The 23,103-nt window shown below is 38.6% G+C and overlaps 2 protein-coding genes across 6 annotated transcripts in view; one reads left to right on the forward strand and one right to left on the reverse strand.

Annotated features, from left to right (window-relative positions):
• Positions 1–23,103, reverse strand: part of usp1 (ubiquitin specific peptidase 1) — a 217,108-nt gene that overhangs the window by 149,082 nt on the left and 44,923 nt on the right. The gene's annotated exons all lie outside the window — the stretch shown is intronic.
• The window catches only part of dock7 (dedicator of cytokinesis 7), a 182,299-nt gene that overhangs the window by 143,966 nt on the left and 15,230 nt on the right, over positions 1–23,103 (forward strand). For all 4 annotated transcript variants that reach the window (XM_059984429.1, XM_059984426.1, XM_059984427.1 and 1 more), the window contains 3 exons: positions 1,162–1,354; positions 11,860–12,003; positions 15,391–15,522. In XM_059984429.1, the coding sequence (XP_059840412.1) occupies positions 1,162–1,354; positions 11,860–12,003; positions 15,391–15,522 (469 nt within the window). The remainder of the gene's footprint in view (positions 1–1,161; positions 1,355–11,859; positions 12,004–15,390; positions 15,523–23,103) is intronic.

Raw genomic sequence — 23,103 nt, forward strand, 5'->3', positions numbered from 1 at the left:
ACTAAATACCATTTATTATCCTTCTGATCTGATCATGCAATTGTTTGAAAGTTAAAGAGACTGCTTGGCTTCCAACATTGAAACTGATGGTTGGGATGTGCATGGGAATGGCCACTTCACGTAGCCATTAAAAAAGTGCCTGCCTTTTCTTCCCCTCACAGAAGTATGTAAGTTTGACAACTTATCTGAAAACATAGTGTCTAGCTTGACCCAAAAACATATTTAATACATGTCAATAATAGCTAAGAATGTGTGTAAGAAATTTTAATTTGAATCCTGGCAGAACAGTTCTAAGTTTTCCCAAGCTTATATGATGGAGGGATACTCTGTGTTGAACAGTGTAACATTTGAATGATCACCAAAGGCATTTGAGAACATTGAACTATCATAGATGTGGTTTCACTTAGTTGATTTTGATAGTTTACCTGTAACAGCTAAAACATACCAGACATTTAACTGAATGACAAGTAGAGAAGTGGGTTCACATGGAAGCCATCCCATGCTAAATTCGACGTAAGAGTAACCATGCAGTTTTAAGCACTTGTTATTCTATGCTATAAGTAGTACCAATGTTGATTGTAATTGATAATAATATATCCAGTAAAGGAAAATAGAATATTGATTTAGAAGTATGGCTAGATGCATTTAAACATTTATATTAAGATAATCAAAGAACAGAATCTCGGGAAACAAATCATTTGGCTGATTCAAAATAGATGAAATATTGCAACAAGCTCTAGAGTTCCTGTAAAGCATTGTTTAATCCACTACCTAGCATACAAGTGACTGATGCAACTAAGATTTCAAGCTTCATTACATGGTCTGGTCTCACTAAGTGCACTCAAATGTAGGCTGAAAAAGCAATTGCTTGTGGCTGATAAGTGATCACTGATGGCCACTGTATGTCTTTGGAGTTGGTAGTGCTTTCTTTTGTGGTTGAATATCGCTCGTCAAAGATGAAGTGAAATACCTGAGAGCTGGATTATACTCATTGAGCCATGCAGAGATGAAGTAATGTTTTCAGGAGAGGAAGTAATAACATTTGAAGATTGGCAGGGATAAGGGTGGCAAGGTAGAGGAGAAAAAAGCTGATAACAACTGGTATATTTGTAGTATTTTGATATGAGGTTGCATGTTTATTTCTTTTCTTTTCATCTGAAGGATTGCTAAAGGATACCAGACGTCACCAGATCTACGTCTAACATGGCTCCAAAACATGGCTGGAAAGCACTCAGAGAAGAGTAATCGTGCTGAAGCAGCACAGTGCCTGGTGCATTCAGCAGCACTAGTAGCAGAATACCTAAGTATGCTGGAGGATCGCAAGTACCTTCCTGTTGGGTGTGTGAGCTTTCAGGTAAAGTTGTACCAGTCACATCTTTTCCCCTTTGCATAAAATTACCTGGTAAAATAGAACCTTCCTGCTTTATCCTCTGACTTTTGGTATTCCTAAGGTACCTGTGGCCTGATGCAAAGTGAAGATCCATCCCAAAAGGGAACAGAAGAATGTACTGGTAGAGTGAGTTGAAGTAGAATGGGAGCGGGCTCCTGTAGGTTCCCAGTATAGGCACAGAGCAGTTGGGCCATGTGATGGTTTATATCGTTTGATAAGATCTTTGTTATAGAAACATGCCCTACATGGTGGTATGAAGCTGTGAATTTAGTTCATATGGAGAACTGCCTGTTTTATATTTGGTATCTTGATATACCTGAATTTAAAGTCCTTCATTTGGATGTAAAACTACATCAAGCTTGATGACCGATCTGATGAATGCTCATTGACCTGGAACAGTAACTCTAACAGAGTTAGATGCATAGATGCTGACAGACTTGCTGTTTTTATTGCATAGCCAGATTTACTTACTTTTAAAAATAACTGCAGATGAGGACCTTTCCTCACCTAAAACTATTGTTGACAGTCAATCTTCTTTCTTCTAACAACACAAATTGCAGATAAACACATGGCACTTTGTAACGTAGCATTCTGAAGGACTTCGATGTGTGGTTCAGTGAATGGCCTAAATGCTTTGAAATGTAGTATCTTTTTGCTTCCATGTCTTTAAAGGTCTTCGAGGAACTCCTGAAGCTGTACTCTTTTGTCTTCTTTATATACCGCATCAGACCTACATTTCACAGGCCTTTTATGGTTACAGTCTATTTACCTGAACATTTGTACTTCTTTACTTAAAATCTAATTTCTCAAACTGGATTTCCTGATTCAGTATATTTGAAACTTTTTTGAAATGGACTGTTGCCACTCAGTAGTTATATAGGGGGATGTTCTACCTGTGCAAATTAGGCAAGTCCTCAGGGTTAAGCTTGGATGAAAGAGGATGATGTCAAATTTGGTCTATTCTGTGTCCTCTTTGGCAAATTCACCTCATGTATCATGAGAAAGTAAGAAGCTGATCAGGAATGTTCCATTTGGCTCCTCGTGCCTGCTCTGCCATTAATAAATCTATGGTTAATCTTTTATCTCAATGATATTTTTTTGTACCAGCCTCATATCTCTAAATTCTTTTAATAGCTAACAAGGACAGTATGTGTTGAGGTTGCACATTAGTTCACCCTCCATATCCCAGTTAGAGAATTCCAAAGACTCTCCACCATCTATGTGAAGAAATTTCTTCTCTGTCTTGGCCAAACTTTCATAATGAGTTTGGATTTATTCTGACAAGTCCCATATAAATGTTGTATGATTCCATGAATTAACTTTCCACAGGATTCATCTAACTCAGAAGGTGTCTGAAGCAAATACTGCCAATCGTGGACACAAATGTGCCAGAGTCCTCAGTAGTCATGTATGCAAAAGCCAGATCAGATTCTCCAAAGAAGAGCTGAGATCTTCAAGAGCTAGCACCTTCAATGTCTCAGAAAAATTATGAAGAGTTCTTGTTTCTGACAAGGAAATGTTTAAGAGAACTGGCTTGCAGTTCACATGTACTATGGTAAATGCTTGCAGGCTTTGCTGGCTTGGTCACCTTAAGCACATCCCTCAAGATTAACTGCTAAAGATGGAATCTATATACAGTCCAGAAGGCAACAAATGCATACAGTCCTTATGTGCGAGGGATTGGCTCTGGGATCTCCTGCGGATACTAAAAAATGTGGATGTTCAAGTCCCTTACGTAAAATGGCATAGTACTTGCATATAACCTATGCACATCCTCCTGTATACTTTAAATCATCTCGAGATTACTTATAATACCTAATACAATGTAAATGCTATGTAAATAGTTGTTGTACTGTAATGTTTAGGGAATATTGACAAAAAAAACTATACATGTTCCTCTTGCTCACAACACAAGCAGCGAACGAACGAGACATGAGGCAAACAATGAGTAAAACTTCTAATCATCTCTAGATTACAGAATTTATAACACCTAATACAATGGAAATGCTATGTAAATAGTTGTTACACTGTCGTGTTTAGGGAATATTGACAAGAAAAAAACCAACATGTTCCTCTCGTTCACAACACAAGCCGCAAATGAACGAGACACGTGGCGAACAATGATCGAACAACAAGTAAAACTTGTAATACCTGTACAGTAGTTGCTACACTGTCTTGTTTAGGGAGTAAGGATGCATTGGAGGAGGCTCAATAATACTAAAGTCAAGAACTGTGGAGGTTGAGAGCTGAGAATCTTACAGCATTGAACAGCGAGACTTCAGAATTGCAGATGTTTTAGTTAGAAACATTGTTTTAGGAAGCTGTCTCTTTTTCTTTGCATCATCAAACAAATCTTGCAGTGGTTGTAGGCATGTTGTTATCCATCGGGTGACATGGAGGCTTCATTCCATCGAAGGATCGTAGTCAAGAATCATATCCTTTAACACTTGCACCTGTTGTTAAACATCTTCTTCCAGAACAAGCCGGTTTCATCACAATTGAAGACTTGCTCTGGAAGGTAGCTTTTCTCTTCTATGAGATCCTCTGGGAACGCTGCTGCGGCCTTGGCATTAGCCGATGCCGATTCTCCCATGATCTTTACGTTCTTGAGGCTGTAGCGCTTTACATAGCCAGCCAGCCATCCCTTACTAGCCTTAAACTCCTTGAAACTCATCAACCCCGTCACAGTAGTGCTCAGAGACTAAGAGCTTTTTCACGTATAATTTGGCCATCGACAGGGATATGCTTCTGTGATATGCTTCTAATATTTGTACTTTCTTGGTGAGAGAAAGCACTTTACGCTCCCTCTTAGCCTTTGAGGAGTTGCTTTGACCACCTAGTTGCTTTTTAGGAGCCATTTTTTTCACAGGAACAAAGTAGTGAACGAACGAGACGCGAGGCGAACAATGCTCAAACAACAAGTGTTGGAAGAGCACTTCCAGGTTTTCCCAATTCGCAGTTGGTTGAATTCGCTCATGCAGAACTTGTGGATAAGGAGGGCTAATTGTACAATATCCTAGGCTCTTTAACAGTGAGGATTAGGTAAAGCAAGCTTTCAAGAAACTCAGCATTTCTACTGGCAAAAAGATGGAACCTGCCCTCAAACTCTCATAGAGCATCTTGATCACGGCAAAATGCAGTACCAAATTACAATGTCTAGAAGATCCAGGATGACGGCCATAGGCAAGCTAGCAAACGTGTAAGGTGTGCTCCATCCTCCCTTCAGTGAGTGGACTTGTAGCCACTATGGGAGATGTCCACCAGCCATTTCCACTTCACAGAGAACCTTTGAATCACGGATTTTGCTGTTTCTTATAACCTGCTCAAATGGGCAGCTTTTGCTAAAGTTTAGACAGTTACTTATTGCTGATGTCATTACTGGCACTAATGTGCAAGTGATTAGCTCAGGCCTACATGTGGTGACTCCTCAAAGCCCTCTGAAATGGTCATACAAAACCTCAGTTCAAAGGTGACTTGAAAAAGGAAAATAACACTAGCGATGCTCGGGTCCTGAACTAGGAATAATGAAAATCACTTTTTTTTTCTATCCTGTAAATGTCACATTTGTTTGTGAGACATTCTCTCATATGCTCCCTCTCTCGTTGGTTTTTGGTGCTTTATGCATTTCCTTAGACTATTTTACATTTAAGTGCTACTTCAACAATATGTTACCATATCACCAGATACAGTGCCTATAAAAAGATTTAATTCCCCCCCCCCCCAGAGGTTTTCATGTTTTTCAGTGGATTCAATTTGGCTTTTTTGACACAGATCAACAGAAAAAGGCTGTTCGGTGTCAAAGTGAAAAAAGATCTCCGTAAAATTATCTGAAGTAATTACAAATATGAAACACAAAGTATTTGATTGCATAAGTATTCATCCTCCTTTAATATGACATGCCAAATCATCACTGGTGCTTCAATTGATTGCAGTAAAAATACACCTGTATCTGGAAGAGCCAACTGCTGGTAAGTCAGGATCCTGGCAAAAACTAGACCATGAAGACAAAAGAATACTCCAAGCAACTCTGCAAAAAGGTTATTGAAAAGCACAAGTCAGGAGATGGATACAAGAAAATTTCCAAATCACTGAATATCCCTTGGAGTACAGTAAAATCGATCATCAAGAAATGGAAACAATGTGGCACAGCTGTAATTCCACCTAGAGCAGGCCGTCCTCAAAAACTGAGTGACTGCAAGAAGGGATCGAGTGAAGGAGGCCAGCAAGAGACATAAGACAACTCTGGAGGAGTTACAAGCTTCAGTGGCTGAGATGAGATGCGAGAGACTGTGCATACAAAACTGTTGCTCGGGTGCTTCACCAGTCGCAGCTTTATGGGAGAGTGGCAAAGAGAAAGCCACTGTTGGGGAAAAAAACTCACATGAGATCTTGGCTAGAGTTTGCCAGAAGGCATGTGGAAGACTCTGAAGTCAGCTGGAAGAAGGTTCTATTTTCTGATGAAACCAAAATTGTGCTTTATGGCTAGCAGACTAAACACTATGATTGGCATAGGCAAGACACTACACATCATCAAAAACACACCATCCCTACCGTGAAGCCTGGTGGTGACTGCATCATACTGTGGGGATGCTTCACTGAAGCAGACCCTGGAAGGCTTGTGAAGGTAGAGGGTAAAATGAATGCAGCAAAATACAGGGAAATGTTGGAGGAACACCCCATGCAGTTTACAAAAGAACTGTGTCTTGGGAGATTTGTTTTCTAGCAAGATAATGACCCCAAGCATAAAGCCAAGGCTACGGATGAATGACTTAAAAACAACAAAGATAATGTTCTGGAGTGGCCAAGTCAAAGTCCAGACCTCAGTCCAGTTGAGAAATTGTGGATGGATTTGAAAAGGGCTGTTCACTCGCAATCTCGGTGTAATCTGACAGAACTTCCACAGTAAAGAAGAATGCAGAAAAATTGCAATGTCAGATGTGCAAAGCTGCTAGAGACTTATCCACACAGACTTAAGGCTGTATTGCTGCCAAAGGTGCATCTATTAAATACTGACATGGGGTGGGGGTGAATACTTATGCAAACAATTAATTTGTGTTTTATATCTGTAATTAATTTAGAACACTTTGTGGAAATCTGTTTTCACTTTCACACAAGAGAGTTTTTCTGTTGATCAGTGTCAAAAAAGCCAAAGTAAATCCACTGTGATTCAGTGTTGTAAAACAATAAAACATGAAAACTTACGGGGGAGTGAATATTTTTTATAGGCACTGTACGTATCACCAGAGGCTACATTATCCTGTGCTTCCATACTAAAACTCTTTGCAATAAAGGATAGAGGACATTCACTACAGCTGTATTTGTCAGGATATCTCTACAGTTGTTCCCAAAGGGGTCAATATCTGCCAAACCCCCTGGCCCCCCCACCCGGGGATGGTGGGAGTCTCTAAGGAAGCGATAAATAGGACAGTGGGCATATTCGGTAGCACGTGGAGCAGCTGTGGATTACAGGCTTAAGATAATTACTTATAAGCATTTGATCCTCGGTGCCTCTTAATTGATTACAATCACCATGTAATCACCTCATCTCTTGCTAACCCACCATTCTCTTAGACTTTGCTTAGAGCACTTATACTTGGTGAAAGGCAATTTGACACTTCTGTATTTAACAAATAATGAGAAATCTAGACTGAAGAATTTTTGTTACTTCTGGGCCTGGCCCATGCATTTTTGCCATTCACAATTGTTGTACAGTATTAGCTAGTACAATTCCCATACTCTGATGACACAGTGACACAATTCCTGTGAATTAGGAATTAGGCATTCAATAAGGGAAGGTTCAGAATCTGCCCTTTCGAATGGTCTTGACTGCATTTGTCTAGCCCACAGATAAAGCCTCTCCCCTTAATGTACCTTCAGGCAGAGAGTCAGGTTTAGCCTGAGCTATGACTATGTCATAACTTTTGCCTTTATTGATCAGAGTGCTTGAGGTTGGACTTAAACAACAGGTGACTGACTCTGGTCATTAATCCATAATGAAAATGGCAGAAGCTGATCGAACAAAAAAAGTATAGACAGTATAAGAGAAATATCTGAAATATGGAGTTATACCAGCAGCAAACAACCAACTCAGCCAATGTATCTGTTGTGTGAAAAAGTTATTTTCAAATGGCAATTAAACTGTCCGGGCTTCTGGAACATTTGAAGAGAATACACTCTGATAAAGCAAACAGGAAATTGGCTTACTTTCAATCAGAAATGAAAAACACTTCAAAACATGTTTGCCAGCACTTCACAACGAAACAGTGATGGTGTGTGTGCTTCATACATTTCATTGCACACTGCTAAATCTGGAAAGCCTCATACAACTGGAGAAGAACTGATCTGCCAGCAGTAAAGGAGGTTCTGAAAACAGCTTTGCATTAGTCATCAAACCAAATAATTAAAGCAACTCCACTCGGCGACAACTCTGTTCAAAGATGAATAAATTAAATGTCTGAGAATGTGGAAGATACGTGTGCAACATACTTAGGACAACAGAATTTGCTCTACAGTTGGATGAATCAACTTTGCCAGGCAACAAGTCCAGGCAGTATCATCACCATGGGGTTATTACTTTCTTGAAAAAAGTTGTACCTAACATATGTACCATTGTGTAATTCACGGACAATATCTTGTTGCAAAAATCTTAAGTTTTCAGTTGCACAAAGCATTAAATACTGTTATCACATTGGTAAATAAAATCAAGTCCCATACTCTCAATTCTCAACTATTTCGAGAGCTTTGTATTGATGAATGGTTTATCTGCTTGCTTTGGACACGGAAGTCAGGTGGCTCTCAGAAGGAAACTACCTGAGTTTTTATGTACTACTTTTAACTGATGAAATTCTTTGAAGACTCAAATGCATTCAGTAATCAATTCAAGAATATTAGGCATGACATTACCTGTCAGAATTATTTACAAAGTTTACTGAAATCAATCTTTAATTGCAAGGGCATGATATGAATCTTATCAAAGTCAAATCAGTTGTATCCACATTTCTGTCCAAGCTAACCCTATTTAATTGCAACATTGGCCCTCACAACCTTTTCCAGTTGCCAAGTCTCTCTGAGTTGGAAGAGAGAGAAAGCATACCAGATAATGATCTTCAAGCGTACTGTGACCACCTGGGTGAACTGCACAAAGACATGTCAGGGAAATTTCAGGAACTTCTCTTGATCCAAATTCTAGATTGGGTAATAAATCCATTCCTGGATTCTTGTAATGAGGTAGTAACAGGAAGGGTGGTGGAAGGACTGATCTCTCCACAAATTGATTTTGAGCTGAAGCTGGGATTTTAAAAAATCATATCATGACTTTTGCTTGCAGAAAGAAATCTCTGAACAATATCCTGTACTGTGTAAAAATTTCAAAATGTTCTTTATTGCCTTTCCAATATCGTATATAGTGGAGCGCGATTTCAGTGCAATTACCCGACTTCTTTCAAAGCAACGAAACAGACACAAATGACTGAACATATGGATTGGAAACTCCTGAGTGACATTCAGCCTGATATTGAGAAGCTGATATCATTGCATCAAGCCCATCCATCTCATTGAAACTTAAAAAAGCAATGAAGCAGTGAATAGTTGGACTACTAATGTACACTCTAAAATTGTTGATGAAAATTGTTTTTACTGTAATTAAGGAAATAATCTCATTTGTAGCTATAAAGAGATTTGAATATTTGTTGCTATTATTTTCACTGCTTGAATTTGTAGTTCCTATATTCTTTCACTGTATATCCGAATTTAAGATTCAGAATCAGAATCAGGTTTATTATCACTGGCATGTGACATGAAATTTGTTAACTTAGCAGCAGCAATTCAATGCAATACATAATCTAGAAGAGACAAAAAAAGTAATAAATAAAATAAAATTAATAATAATAAATAAAGTAAATCAATTACATATATTGAATAGATTTTTTTAAGTGCAAAAACAGAATACTGTATATTTTTTAAAAAGTGAGGTAGTGGCCAAAGCTGCATAGTCCATTTAGGAATCAGATGGCAGAGGGGAAGAAGCTATTCCTGAATCGCTGAGTGTGTGCTTTCAGGCATCTGTACCTCCTACCTGAAGGTAACAGTGAGGAAAGGGCATGCCCTGGGTGCTGGAGGTCCTTAATAATGGTCACTGCCTTTCTGAGACACTGCTCCCTGAAGGTGTCCTGGGTTCTTTGTAGTCTAGTACCCAAGGTGGAGCTGACGAGATTTACAACCTTTCTGCAGCTTCTTTCAGTCCTGTGCAGTATCCCTTCCATACCAGACAGTGATGCAGCCTGTCAGAATGCTCTCCATGGTACAACTGTTGAAGTTTTTGAGTGTATTTGTTGACATACCAAATCGCTTCAAACTCCTAATAAAGTGTAGCCGCTGTCTTGCCTTCTTTATAACTACATCGATATGTTGGGACCAGGTTAGATCCTCAGGGATCTTGACACCAAGGAACTTGAAGCTGCTCACTCTATCCACTTCTGATCCCTCTTTGAGGATTGATATGTGATCCTTCATCTTACCCTTCCTGAAGTCCACAATCAGCTCTTTTGTCTTACTGACTTTGAGTGCCAGGTTGTTGCTGCGGCACCACTCCACTAGTTGGCATATCTCACTCCTGTACACCCTCTCGTCACCACCTGAGATTCTACCAACAATGGTTGTATCGTCAGCAAATTTATAGATGGCATTTGAGCTATGCCTAGCCACACAGTCATGCATATATAGAGAGTAGAGCAGTGGGCTAAGCACACACCCCTGAGGTGTGCCAGTGTTGATTGTCAGCAAGGAGGAGATGTTATCACCAATCCACACAGATTGTGGTCTTCCGGTTAAGAAGTTGAGGATCCAATTGCAGAGAGAGGTACAGAGCCCCAGGTTCTGCAACTTCTCAATCAGGATTATGGGAATGATGGTATTAAATACTGAGCTAAGTCAAGGAACAGCATCCTGAAGTAGGTGTTTGTGTTGTCCAGGTGGTCTAAAGCCGTGTGGAGAGCCATGGAGGTTGTGTCTGCCATTGACCTATTGTGGCGATAGGCAAATTGCAATGGGTCCAGGTCCTTGCTGAGGCAGGAGTTCAGTCTAGTTATGACCAACCTCTCAAAGCATTTCGTCACTGTAGATGTGAGTGCTACTGGGCAATAGTCATTAAGGCAGCTCACATTATTCTTCTTAAGTACTGGTATAATTGTTGCCTTTTTGAAGCAAGTGGGAACTTATGCCCATAGCAGTGAGAGGTTGAAAATGTCCTTGAATACACCCACTAGTTGGTTGGCACAGGTTTTCAGATCCTGATCAGGTACTCCATCAGGAGCTTCTGCCTTGCGAGGGTTCATTCTCTTTAAAGACAGCCAAACATCGGCCTCTGATTCAGAGATCACAGGGTCATCAGGTGCAACAGGGATCTTCACAGCTGTAGTTGTGTTCTCCCTTTCAAAGCGGGCATAGAAGACGTTGAGTTCATCTGATGGTGAAGCATCACTGCCATTCATACTATTGGGTTTCACTTTGTAACGTCTTGCAGACCCTGCCAGATTTGCTGTGCATCAGATGTTGCCTCCAACCTCGTTCAAAATTGTCTCTTTGCCCTTGAAGTAGCCCTCCGCAAATCATATCCGGTTTCCTGGTACAGGCCTGCGTCACCAGACTTGAATGCCACAGACCTAGCCTTCAGCAGACGACGTACCTCTTGGTTCATCCACAGCTTTTGGTTTGGGAATGTACAGTAAGTCTTTGTAGAAACACACTCATCCACACAGATTTTAATGAAGTCGGTAACAACTGCAGCATACTCATCTAGGTTCAAAGATGAATCCCTGAATATAGTCCAGTCCACCAATTCAAAGCAGTCCTGTAGGTGCTCTTGTGCTTCCCTTGTCCAAACCTTCTTGGTCCTCACTACTGGTGCTGCAGTCTTCAGTCTCAGGGAGTAGAAGTACAGACAAGTGATCAGACTTCCCAAAGTGAGGGCACGGAATAGCACAATACATATTCTTGATGGTGGTGTCGCAATGATCCAATCTGTTGTTTCTCTGGTATTGCAAGTGATCAGTTGATGGTAATTGCTTAGTGATTTTTTAGATTCATTATAGTTTTTATGGAATGGCCAGAAACAGAGGGGTCACTGGGGTTATGGTCTGAGAGCCAAGGGGGTAGTAACCCAAATAAAGTTGGGAACAACTGCTCTTCATTCACAGCAATTCTGCAGAACTATAAAGTGGAACAAAGCTTAGGTTAGGATTTACCTGTTCTGCAGAGGTACAGTCCCTGTGGGGACTCTAGAAATTCCCTTTGAATGGACTGAAGTTAATTGGTTACATTCATAACTCTTGAGAGAAATATAGGCAAATTGTTTTTCATGGTTGTTCATCTGTATTTGTGGAGACTTTAATCAATAATGAGCTGAATTGATGACCTTAATTAAAAGGTTTCTGTCATTGAAATTAACTATATCTTTCTCTGTTTCCTTCCAGAACATCTCTTTTAATGTTTTGGAGGAGTCTGCAGTTTCGGATGATGTACTTTCGCCAGATGAGGAAGGAATCTGCTCTGGAAAATATTTTACAGAAGCTGGTCTTGTAGGATTGATGGAACAAGCTGCAGACCTGTTTTCAATGGTACTTATTGTTTCACTTGTCTTGCTCTCTTGGTGGGTGCAATGAAGATCACCAGACCAAATGTGAATGAAATAAAAGTTAGTGAATGCCTATCTTTTATAGATAGACACCTCGTATTTGAGAAAGATGAGCTTAAATGAGTTAATTAGAATTAAAATTAGGTACATTGTGCATAGTCCATCAAAAGAGTGGGTCTGATGATCTGAACAACCTGTTCTGATTTCACATTCCTTATTTTCTAATGCAGTAAAGGAACAAAATTATATATAGTGTGTGTGTGTATGTATGTATTATTTCCCTGTTTATCTGCTTGCAGAATGCATTTAGGTGGACTTATTAAGTACCAGTGACAAATCTAATCCCAGCTTTTTTGTGTACAGTTAGAAAAAATGCCTGATGTTTGGTTCCTGGATGTGTTTTCTGCATTTCAAGTTCTGCGCACAGACGTGTGGAGGAAACAGATCAAGAGTTTATTTGTAGACTCCAGAATGTAGAATAGGATAGTAAGCCGTTTGGCCCATTATGACCTGATCAATCAATACTAATAATGGAAAGTAAGGAGGCATGAGAAAGCATCTCCTGCATTTAACATAGATAAGAGTTTTTGCATTGAGTTTCCCGTAGTTTAAGGATAGTTAATTCTTGCCTTACATCAATATATACATTGCTGAGTCCCCTCAATGAAATTTTATTTAGGCAACAAAAAAAGCCAAAGAAAAGTTTATCTGTTTGGTAGAATATTGATCAAGCAACACAATGTTTGTTTATCAAATGCTGTATTACAAAGTGCAGAGAGTCGCGGCCAATTTCCTCTCCATCCCATTCTGTAGTTTGTAGCTTTGTTGCTTTTGTATTGTTCTAATGCAGTGCCAAACAATTACCATCAGGGTGCCCAAAGGGAATATTTCATTATGTCACTGCAGCAGGTTAATAAATCCATTGATACAGCGGTCAATAATTAATAAGAGAGTTTACTCTTCCCTGAACAAGAATATTTGAATTTAAGTTTGGATTACATTTTCATATTTTGGTAGATCTTTGTCATTAGGGCTATCCCATTTGGTGAACACTCATCTTTCACAACTTAAGCTGTGCCCATTACTGTTTAGAATGTAGGTAAATATAATTTAGCAATTAAGTAGAGCACCTTAGCCACAGAACTTTGAACTTGGGTGTATGTCATGAGTTATAACATGGGCTCCTTACGGAGAGCAGTTGCAACACAGTGGAAGGATATTGGGTCCAGTGAGTCTCTACCCCACTCCCCCAAATTGTTCCCCCTTCCCTGAAAATCTTTCCTCGGCTAATCACCAAATTCCTTTTGAATGCACTGGAATAGAAAGTATCATAGACAGTGAATAAGGTTTTCAAAAGTGACGGGCATTTTGATCAGCTTCGTATACAGTTTTGGTCCCTCTGTTATAAGTAAGACATCACTATGCTGGGAAGAGAGCAAAGATTTACAGGAATTTTGCCAGAACTCGAGGGTCTGAGTTATAGTGAAAAGTTGGGCCATCTAGGACTTTATCCTGTTGAATGTAGGAGACGGAAGGATGACTTTAAAGAAGTGCATGAAACTTTTAGAGGTATAACTAAGTTGAATGTGCACAGTCTATTTTTTCCAAGGCAAAGGTGTAGTTTTAAGGTGAAAGAGGAAATACTTAAAAAGGATCTGAGGAGCAATATGTGGAAAGAGCTTGAGGCAGGCATAGTTATAACATTTAAAAGACACTTGGACATACATGGATAGGAAAAGTTCAGAAGGACATGGGCCCAATGCAGGCAAATGGGGTGAGCTTAATTGAGCAGCTTAGTGAGGATGTGTGCTGTACTACTGTGACACTGTGACCCCTCTCTGCTACTATACCTGACTGAATAAAGATGTTTTTCTGCATGTTACTTTTGCATTTTTTCCCAGTCATCTTCATTCTTTGTTCCCTAAAATAATGGCAACAATTTTCCCATATCCTCTCTCTCCATATACCCTTTGTGACCTTCTTGTAACCGGCTTTATATCAACCACTGACATCATTATGGTGTCTGTACCGCAGACGTATGTCTCACAGGTAACTGAGTTTTTTGCTGTACTCTGTCTCCGCTGTGATCGTAGAGGGTTAGATTGTACTTCTCATTTTCTTCCTACCAAAATATCAAACCTGGCATTTCTTAGTAATTTTTATTTGCTATCAGCCCCTCATTTCTGCTTTTCTCCTTGAAACTGTCTCTGTCCCTGACACTTGGTACTTTGGAAATTGTGCCCTGTGCATTCAGCTCAAAGTCATTGATTACAGCACCATGCAAAAGTCTTAGGCACACACGTGTATAGCTAGGGTGCCTATGATTTTTGGACAGCACTGTATTAGTCAATGTGGAGCAGAGAGCAAGTTTGTAAATCTGGTGAGAGTAAAGGATGAGGGAGGAGTGCTGCAGGACAGGTGGCAGAGAAGGAATGCCAGGGGCGGGGGGGAGTGTGGGTGCAGACACACCCAGCCTTGAGATACCAGGCCAGGTAATTTGATTGCAAACAATTTATTTATTGATCATTAAAGAACGTCTCTCTGTTGCATCTCACTCCCTCCCCTTTTCCTTCCCATTTTGCCTACCATGATTCCCCTCTTCCTGGCTCCTTCCCAATCTCAGACCACAATAGAGACCCAAATCAGAATCAGGTTTATCACCACTCGCTCATGTTACCAAATTTGTTTTATTTTAGCACGAGCACAGTGCACTACATAAAATTACTACAGTAATTTGCACTTAGCTATATCTATGTGCCTACGACTTTTACACAGTGCTGTATATTTTAAGAAAAACAGCAGTCCAGGTTCCAACACATACTTACAGTCTGAAAAATAACTCATAGCCACTTCCTGTTTCCTGCTACACAATCTAGTTTTATATCGCTGATGTTTCTTTCATTCCTCAACGTTCAATCTTAATGATAAACATGTCCTTATCAAAGACCTATTGAAAGTCTAAATATATCAACTGTTTCCTCTATGCGACTTCATCAGAATTTACTAAGCATTGCTAGACTATAATACCGTTGATTTATTGAATAATAGTTACCTTGGTAACAGCTTAGATGGCTATCTATATGAATCAAAATTAGGTTGCCTATAAATACGATCAGTTCACAGATCTCGCTCACCAACTTTATTTATAACTGAGCAGTGCTTCACTTAGTGACCACTAACAGATACAGAGAAAAAATGCTCTAAGAAACTTGTTAGCTTGGCCTCTTGATGCAAGAAAACATTCTCAATTGTTTGTCGATGTCTGCAAAATCATAACTTGCCTTGAATGTACTTTATTTAAACAAATACTGTTAAACAAGAGGCTCATTGTACTTGCTATTATTAATAACTTTGGGCTTTCAAATAACAGGCTGGAATGTACGAAGCAGTTAATGAAGTTTACAAAGTTCTAATTCCAATCCATGAGGCCAATCGTGATGCAAAAAAACTTGCGACTATTCATGGTCGACTCCAAGATGCATTCAGCAAAATAGTTCATCAGGTAATTAATTTATGGTCTTCACTTAAATTTAAATTCAGAAGTTTTGTAAAAATATAATTGTGAATATTTGATTTAGGTAAGTTCTTAAAGTAGTGACTTTAATTCAGTTTCCCTCTAAGAATAGCACAATTGGAATTACATGTCCAGAAGAATACAGTACATTTAAAAGTGTACATGCATGCTTTGCTTTTTGCATATGTAATCCCAACTTTACAGGAACTTGTCTGTTGTGTGACTATTTGACATGACTCTACTTTCTGTTATACAGAGTACTGGCTGGGAGGTAGGTGTCACTTCAGTTGATGTTGGAGCACTAATGTCTTTTCTAAGACTCATGTGAATGCTTTGCCCGTGTGTGCTGCCTGTGGGTATTCTGTTGTTGTCTAGTTAAGAAAACATTTCCTTTGATCTCAGAATTGTAAATCCTTCTGCTGAGGTCATTTGAAATGCTTTCAGATGAACAGATCTCACAGATGGTGCATGTCAAATAAACATTTTCTCACTAATGAAGAGTCCTGTGAATGAGTCACTTCCATTATCACTAGCTTTTAATTTTTTTTGTTTCACAGACATCTTATTGCCTCTCATTGCTGCTGGCAGTAAGATTTTTATTTTTCTAGTTCTGATTTATACATTCTTTTCTCAGTGCTATTATTTATGTTCATTGTTCACAAGTCACACATTACAACATTGCATGGTAAAATATCTTTCTAGTCTGTTTGCTTGTCCAATTGTGATCACTGTTAGCTTCCTTTACATTCTTGATCATTTATCTTATGGTATAGTGAATATTTTAACCCTCTTATACAGGTACTGCCTGTTGTGCTGTGCTGTTTGAGTGGGTTTGATATTTGTCTTTTTCTTATTTAATTTTATTGCTGGAATTTATTGCTTTTTTTATTTCAAAGATCCCCACCCTGATTAAAGTAATTTGTTTTCTCCCCTCTCTCCCTTTTGCTCGCCCTGGTGCTGGCCCCTTCTTCCCACTTTTATTACTTTCCTATTGTGGTAAGTTTTGCACTTTGTTGATCTTTTGCAATAGCTGATGCAATCACTGAGCAGTCCTTGCTGAGGAAAAGATATTAAATTTGCTGTCAATTGCATAACTTTTTGTTTTCTCTCTGGGCATTTTTGGTATTGCATTCTACACACCTGTATTTATTATGTTGGAATCATGCTGTTTGGTGTGACTAAATATTCTAATAAATCTGCAACATTCACTCCTGTAAGCTTTAATTTCAACATCTTTTCTGTAGTTATTGTTAATTTCAGTAGAGGAAAAGGTGGGGCAAATAACCCTAACATAGGTAGAGTAGTTTTGCCATATCCTCTTCATTTTATGTTAAACACCACAGTGGTTACTTGCTTTCTGTACCAAGTTCAACAGAATTGAATACCTGAAAGCTTTCATAACTAGTTATCACAGAACGATTACAGTCCAAGTGAAGGCCATTTGGTTCATCAAGTCCAGTTAGGCTTTATTTAATAACAATCCAGCAGTCCCACTCCCCTACTTTGTCCCCACAGCTCTAAGTTCTTATCTTTCATTTGTTTATCCCAGTCTCTTCTGAACCTCCTTTCCAAATTCTATACAGTTACAGGTTTATTCTCAAGTCACATTTGGTTCTGTTGCCAGTTACCTTTATTTTAGGTTTTCTGATCCATGATTTTGTCTCTGCCTGCTTGGTTGATGCTCTTCACAATTATAATATCCTTAATCATATTTCAGCAGAATTTCCTCCCTTTGTTAGAGAACAGCACCAGCTTCTCCAAAGCATTTGTATCCACATAATGAATGCCTCTCCTGTGGAATCGCTTTAGTAAATATTTCCCTCACCTATTAAAGCCTTTAAATCTTTCCTTAAGGGAAGGAACCAGAAAGAATACTCCAAATGTGATCAAACCAGAGATTTTAGAGATTCATGATTTCATAACTCTTATAATTGATGTCTCTGAAGCCTAGGATCCTATTTCCAATTAAACTACTTTCGTAATGTAGCCTACCACTTTAAATTAATAATGCGCATAGATTCCCAGATCTCTCTGTTCTGAATTTTGCCTCTTTTTATTCTTTGCAAAACTTAACATTTACAACATGCCAAGAAACTCCTTCCCACAAGCCAACATCCCAGCCCCCATCACTCCAACATAATTTCAACAGGTCAAACCGTGTGGAATGGGCTGTCATGAATATTTTTGTAGTTTACACCACAGTAACTAGGACATGGGACAAGGTGCTGCAACCTTTAAAAACTTTGTTTAAAAACAGGGAGTAAGGTTATATGTTCTCCCTGTGACTACTTGGGTTTACATCGGGTGCACTGGTTTCCTCCCACAGTCCCAAGATGTGTGGGTTAGTAGATTAATTGGTCATATGGGTGTAATTGGGCAGCACAGGCTCATTGGACTGGAAAGGATCTATAAATAATAAAAATAACAAGTTAATTTGCTACCTGCCCATTTCCATCTGCCCTGTTCTTTACAGCTTGAGACTCTGTGGTCTGGTAGCTCCTGTTATCCAGCATATTCTGAATCTGTAGTACAAATCTGAACTTAATAAACTAATTTGAAGTAAGATTTAATTCAGATTTAAAATTAACTAAGATTTCTACTAATCTCTAGTTAATCAACTTATGAATGCAACTTCTGCGTCTTGATTGACAGTGTTTCCAATTTACAGAAATTCCAGGGTATTGTCAGTTCTCAGAACTCGTAAGTTGGGGAGTGCCTATATTTAAAAGAACAGTCACCCTGCTCAAAATTTGATGTTCAGAGGATCCTGTGGTCAGGCACTGGTGAGGTCACAAGGATGCCAGAGTAGAGATTTTTAACTTGTATTAATTACTATCCTCCTTTAAAAATGTTTAAATTATTCTTTGTATACCCAAGTCTAAGTTTTTTATATATATATATATATAAAGAAAAGTTGTTATCTAGTACTGATCTCTGGAGAAATATATAGTACACTTCACTTCAGTCTGAATTACTTTTCAATATTGTTTCCTTTAACCAATTTTCTGTCCATGTTATAACACTTTATTTTGTTCCACTGCCTTGAATCTTAATGATAAGCCTGTTATACACAACTTCAACAAACACCCTTTGGAAATTCATTTATAGGTGAACTGCATTTTCATCATTGATTCTCCCCTTATCATTAGTAAATCTTTGTTAGTGTCTTAATATGTAAACATATCTTAGACCTGTCATCTCTCCCTTGATCAAATCCTATCAAAAAGTTTATATTCATTTCTGATGCTGTTTAATTCTTCCAATCCTTTCAGCATAGTTTTAAGTTCCTTTCAATGCTACCTTCCTGCACCTGTCCCCTGCTGAATTAATATAATCCTCTCTGTCCAAGGCTAGCAGTTGTCCCTGCAAGTACATTGGTTGCAGCTTTGTCAAGAAGGCATTCCTGTCCAGGTCCCACTTCTCTCCAGAAGAAGTACTTTTTCATTGTACCTGTGCGTACATATACTTGGGCATATGATATTGACTTAACTGGTCCGAGGGCTTCAGGAATCTAATCATTCCCTTTTGCAAAACTTCTTCAACCAGTTAGAATTGATCCACTGTTTAAAGCCACTTCTCAAGATGATTTTGCAATTGATGACCAAGCTCAAACAGGTGATTTTTGTTGGATTAATATTTAACCTTCTGTAATCTTAGGAAGTTTTGTAAATATTCTGAATTTACTAAAATGTATTTATATATTGAGTGACCCATGGCTCTCAATATAGTGTAACTATTGTGGACATTAAGCTTGATTTTTCAGTTGAGTGCTGACAAGCATATGTATAAGTACTGCACCCAATCTTTGTCTCTGATGGAATGGAACCCAGCATTATTTGCAGGATTAGTCATTTAAAATGCTAGGCAGTTCCTGAACACATCCTGTCTGGAAAGAGGAAAGTGCTGCTGGATCAGCTCTACTGGCTGTTGTCCAGAAAGCCATGAGTCCTGTAGTGATGCTCCCTAGTCATTTGACCCCATGCTAAATTAAATTTGTTGTTCATTTCTCTTATTGCTGACTTTCACTCTCCATTCTTTTGACCTGCTTTCTCTAAGTTCTCTTTAAAATGGGCAGCATACTGGGTCGCAGAGGACATTCAGGTGAAAGAGCGGGAACAACTTCCAAATGTGCCGCTCCGCTCTTCATGGGGCTATGATAGAAGCAGACACTCCAGCTCACAGGAATTTCTCAATTGTAAGATGGTGTATGAGGAGCAGAGACCAGAAGTTTTCTGTTCCACTGGATTGGTAACCTTTCCTTGGAACACCATGAAATAGAGCCCTATATTGTCCAATATCTTAGCTATATCTATAGTGTTGACTGATGTTGAAGATCCCATGGAAACTGTTTCATTCTGTAGTCATAATTTCTCTTAGGAATGGTTTTAACCTTGTGAGGACCCCAAGCAAAGACCTATTTTGAAAACTCAATTTTCTACATACTGTTTTAATGTGGAGTCATGAATGCAAGTATGATCATAAAAGGAGGTTGTTGCACTATATAACATAAAAAATAGTGACAAAGTGGTCAGGGATTCGTCATTACCATAATAAATCTGCTCTTTCATTGGCTAATTTGGAGACCCAAGAGTTATGATTTCTGTCAGTTGAAACCATGAAGAACAGATAGTCCAACTGGTGTTTCTGGAGCATCTATAGAATCAGGAGCTAATTACATAATAAACATTCATATCTCATCAAATTACCTATCAGTCGCCTGCATGTACAAGGGATTGTTTGTATGTGCAAGTCATTTTCATAACTTAACCCTCTAAATCTATTATCATTCTAATGAATTTGTGCTGCAGGTCCTCCAAGGCCAAACTTCTTATTTGCACGAGTGGTGCCAAAAACAAAACTTGTATTTATGGCCAGGATTCAATACCCTGTAGAACTTTAGCATAACTTGTTTTGTTTGTTTTCCAACCCCTTAAAAATGGAGGCTGCTTTCTACATCAATAAGAACATAGGCATGTAAGAAAATAGGAGCAGTAGATCACTTGGCCCTACACACCTGCCATCCATTCAGTTTAATCAAGACCGATTTGCCCGAGGTGTTCCTCATCTGTGCCTCTTCCCCATAGCTCTCAATCCCTTAACTTTTCAGAAGTGTATCCACTTCTTCTATCAGTAACCCCAATCATCTCACTTCCACATCCTTCAGGGTAGACATTACCAGACAGTATGAGACATTCTTTTGTAACTCAGCCTTAAATAAATGCCTCCTAATCTTGTAATTTCATTTTTTTTAATTGATCTACTTGTTTTTACTGATTTCTGGTTGATCTCTCCTCTTTTTTTTTATATACATTTCAGTTTATTTTATTTTGATTTCAACGAAGACGGCCTTATACTTGGCTATATAAAACACCATTTGTTCTTCCTTTGCCCACACTTAATCTGTTATATCTCTGTAATGTTCAGATCACTAACTGACACTTCTACTTAAGGACTAATGCAACCACCTATTCCATCATCTCAGGTCATTCATAAATATCATGAGAAGTTGAGGCTCCAGAGTATGTCCCTGGAAAATGTTATGTATGACATCCCACCATACAGAATACATGTCCCTGATTCCAAAACAAGTCCAGTATAGCACAGTCTCACTTTCTCCAGTAGTATCTCATGCACACCATATTGAATGTCCACATAAACAAAATGTTCAAGGGTTCAGTGATCAACCTTAATTGTGACATCAGAATGTTCACCTCATTACATGTGTCTTAACTGTAATAAACATGCATATGGCTTCATATAAACACAGGTTTTTCCAAACACATTCATGTAGAAAAATAATCTATAATTTTTATTATTTATTTGTAAGTAGCAACTGGAGTGAATATTGCATGAATTGATGTTGCGCTCCCTGCAGTCTGAAAGAAAATAATTGTATTCCTGTCTAATCCTCATGTTGCTTTTTTCTGCTGTTACCTTCTGTGTCTTTTTTGCCTGTAGACTTTCCATATGTTGCAAATACATAGGAAATATCAGTTTCTTGATTGAAACAAACCAGAAATATTCATATGGACAAACACATATATAGAAGCACAGATAGGGAAGGCAAGTTCTAATTCACTGTTCAACATTATTATCAAAATAAGCTAGTGGGTGGTGTTGCCATATTACATGTAGATTTTAAAGCTACTAAAGCGGGCAATAGAAGAGATAGGCAACAACCTGTACAACTCCCGCCTCACTGGCATAAATGATACACAGTTGAAACTTCTACATATTGACATGCAAACTGCTGTTGAAGAACACCTTACAGTAATAAGAGTAAAGCAGTAAAAAAGTAGCTCCTTCCTTTCCATTATATAATAGAGACATTGATTACATGCTTGAAGCTGCTCTTTGTCTGGAAATGGGCAATATGTTAGGCAAAATTCTTCAAAGCCTGTTTTTAAACATACATCACATACATCTAGAAATGACACCATAAATTAAAAACAGGCAAAGTATTTCAGGATTATAAAACATATTTGAATTTTCATTCTTTTATAAATTATATAGCAAAGTCATCAGATGTAATTAAAGTACTCTTTGTTAACATTCTGGTCTTTTGTTGTCCGTTAATGACTAACAATATGTTTACTTCATGTTTTCAACACTTGTTGGTGTGGATTGCTTTTAGCAATTTTTTCATGTATTAAATCTGCCCAAAATGTGCTGTGAATTGTACATTAATATTAATATCAATGTATATCATATGTATTATAGATGGAATGACAGACTTCATCAAATATTACTTTCAGAGATGGTGGGACATACAGTATTTGCATTTTGGAAACGTGGAGCTTGCATTTCAGTATCCAACACAATCTGGCCAACTCTTCCTAAGCCTCCAGTGTCTACCAGAATTAAATTCTTGCCCTGTCTGTCCACGTTATAGTTATCATCCGATAAAGACATTGTCATGGTTTAACAGAAGAATTCTAATGACTTTAGTCTTTCTATCATTACACATACTGAAAAATTGCCTTTGATTGTTCTTGGATGGAGGCAGAGAAGCTCTTGAATCCAGTCTATAGGCTGTATTTAGTAAGGCTGCCTGGATGAAGGCAAGAAATCAGTACACTAACACTTCCATCAGTGTTCCCAATCGTGAGAGATAGGGCAGAAAAGGCTCCTGATAGACAGTGTGCATTAAAATTAACTTGGATCAGTGGTGATGATTCCACAGCTAAATGTCCTCATGACTCGCTTCATCTTGCCACACAGAGGCAAGGAGCAGAAAGATGCATACAACCGATGGAAGCAAACCCTGTTCTGGCCGAGTGATTTGTTAAGATTTGGGGAGGGGATAAATATGAAAAAATGTACACTAAAAATATAGCATAAGGGATAGTTCCTTCAATGCCTGTGCTGACTGTGATGTCTATTTAAAATAATCCCATCTGTCTGCATGAAATTCATATCCCTCGATTCTGTGCTCATTTGTTTATCTGTCTAAATGCCTCTTAAACACTGCAATCATATCTGTTTTCATTACTTGCCCTGGTAATGCGTTCCAAGTACCTACCACTCTATGTAATACAAAGACTTGCCTTGTAAATCCCCTTTAAACGG

Source organism: Hypanus sabinus, chromosome 11, assembly GCF_030144855.1.
Source record: "Hypanus sabinus isolate sHypSab1 chromosome 11, sHypSab1.hap1, whole genome shotgun sequence".
Lineage (NCBI taxonomy): Eukaryota > Metazoa > Chordata > Chondrichthyes > Myliobatiformes > Dasyatidae > Hypanus > Hypanus sabinus.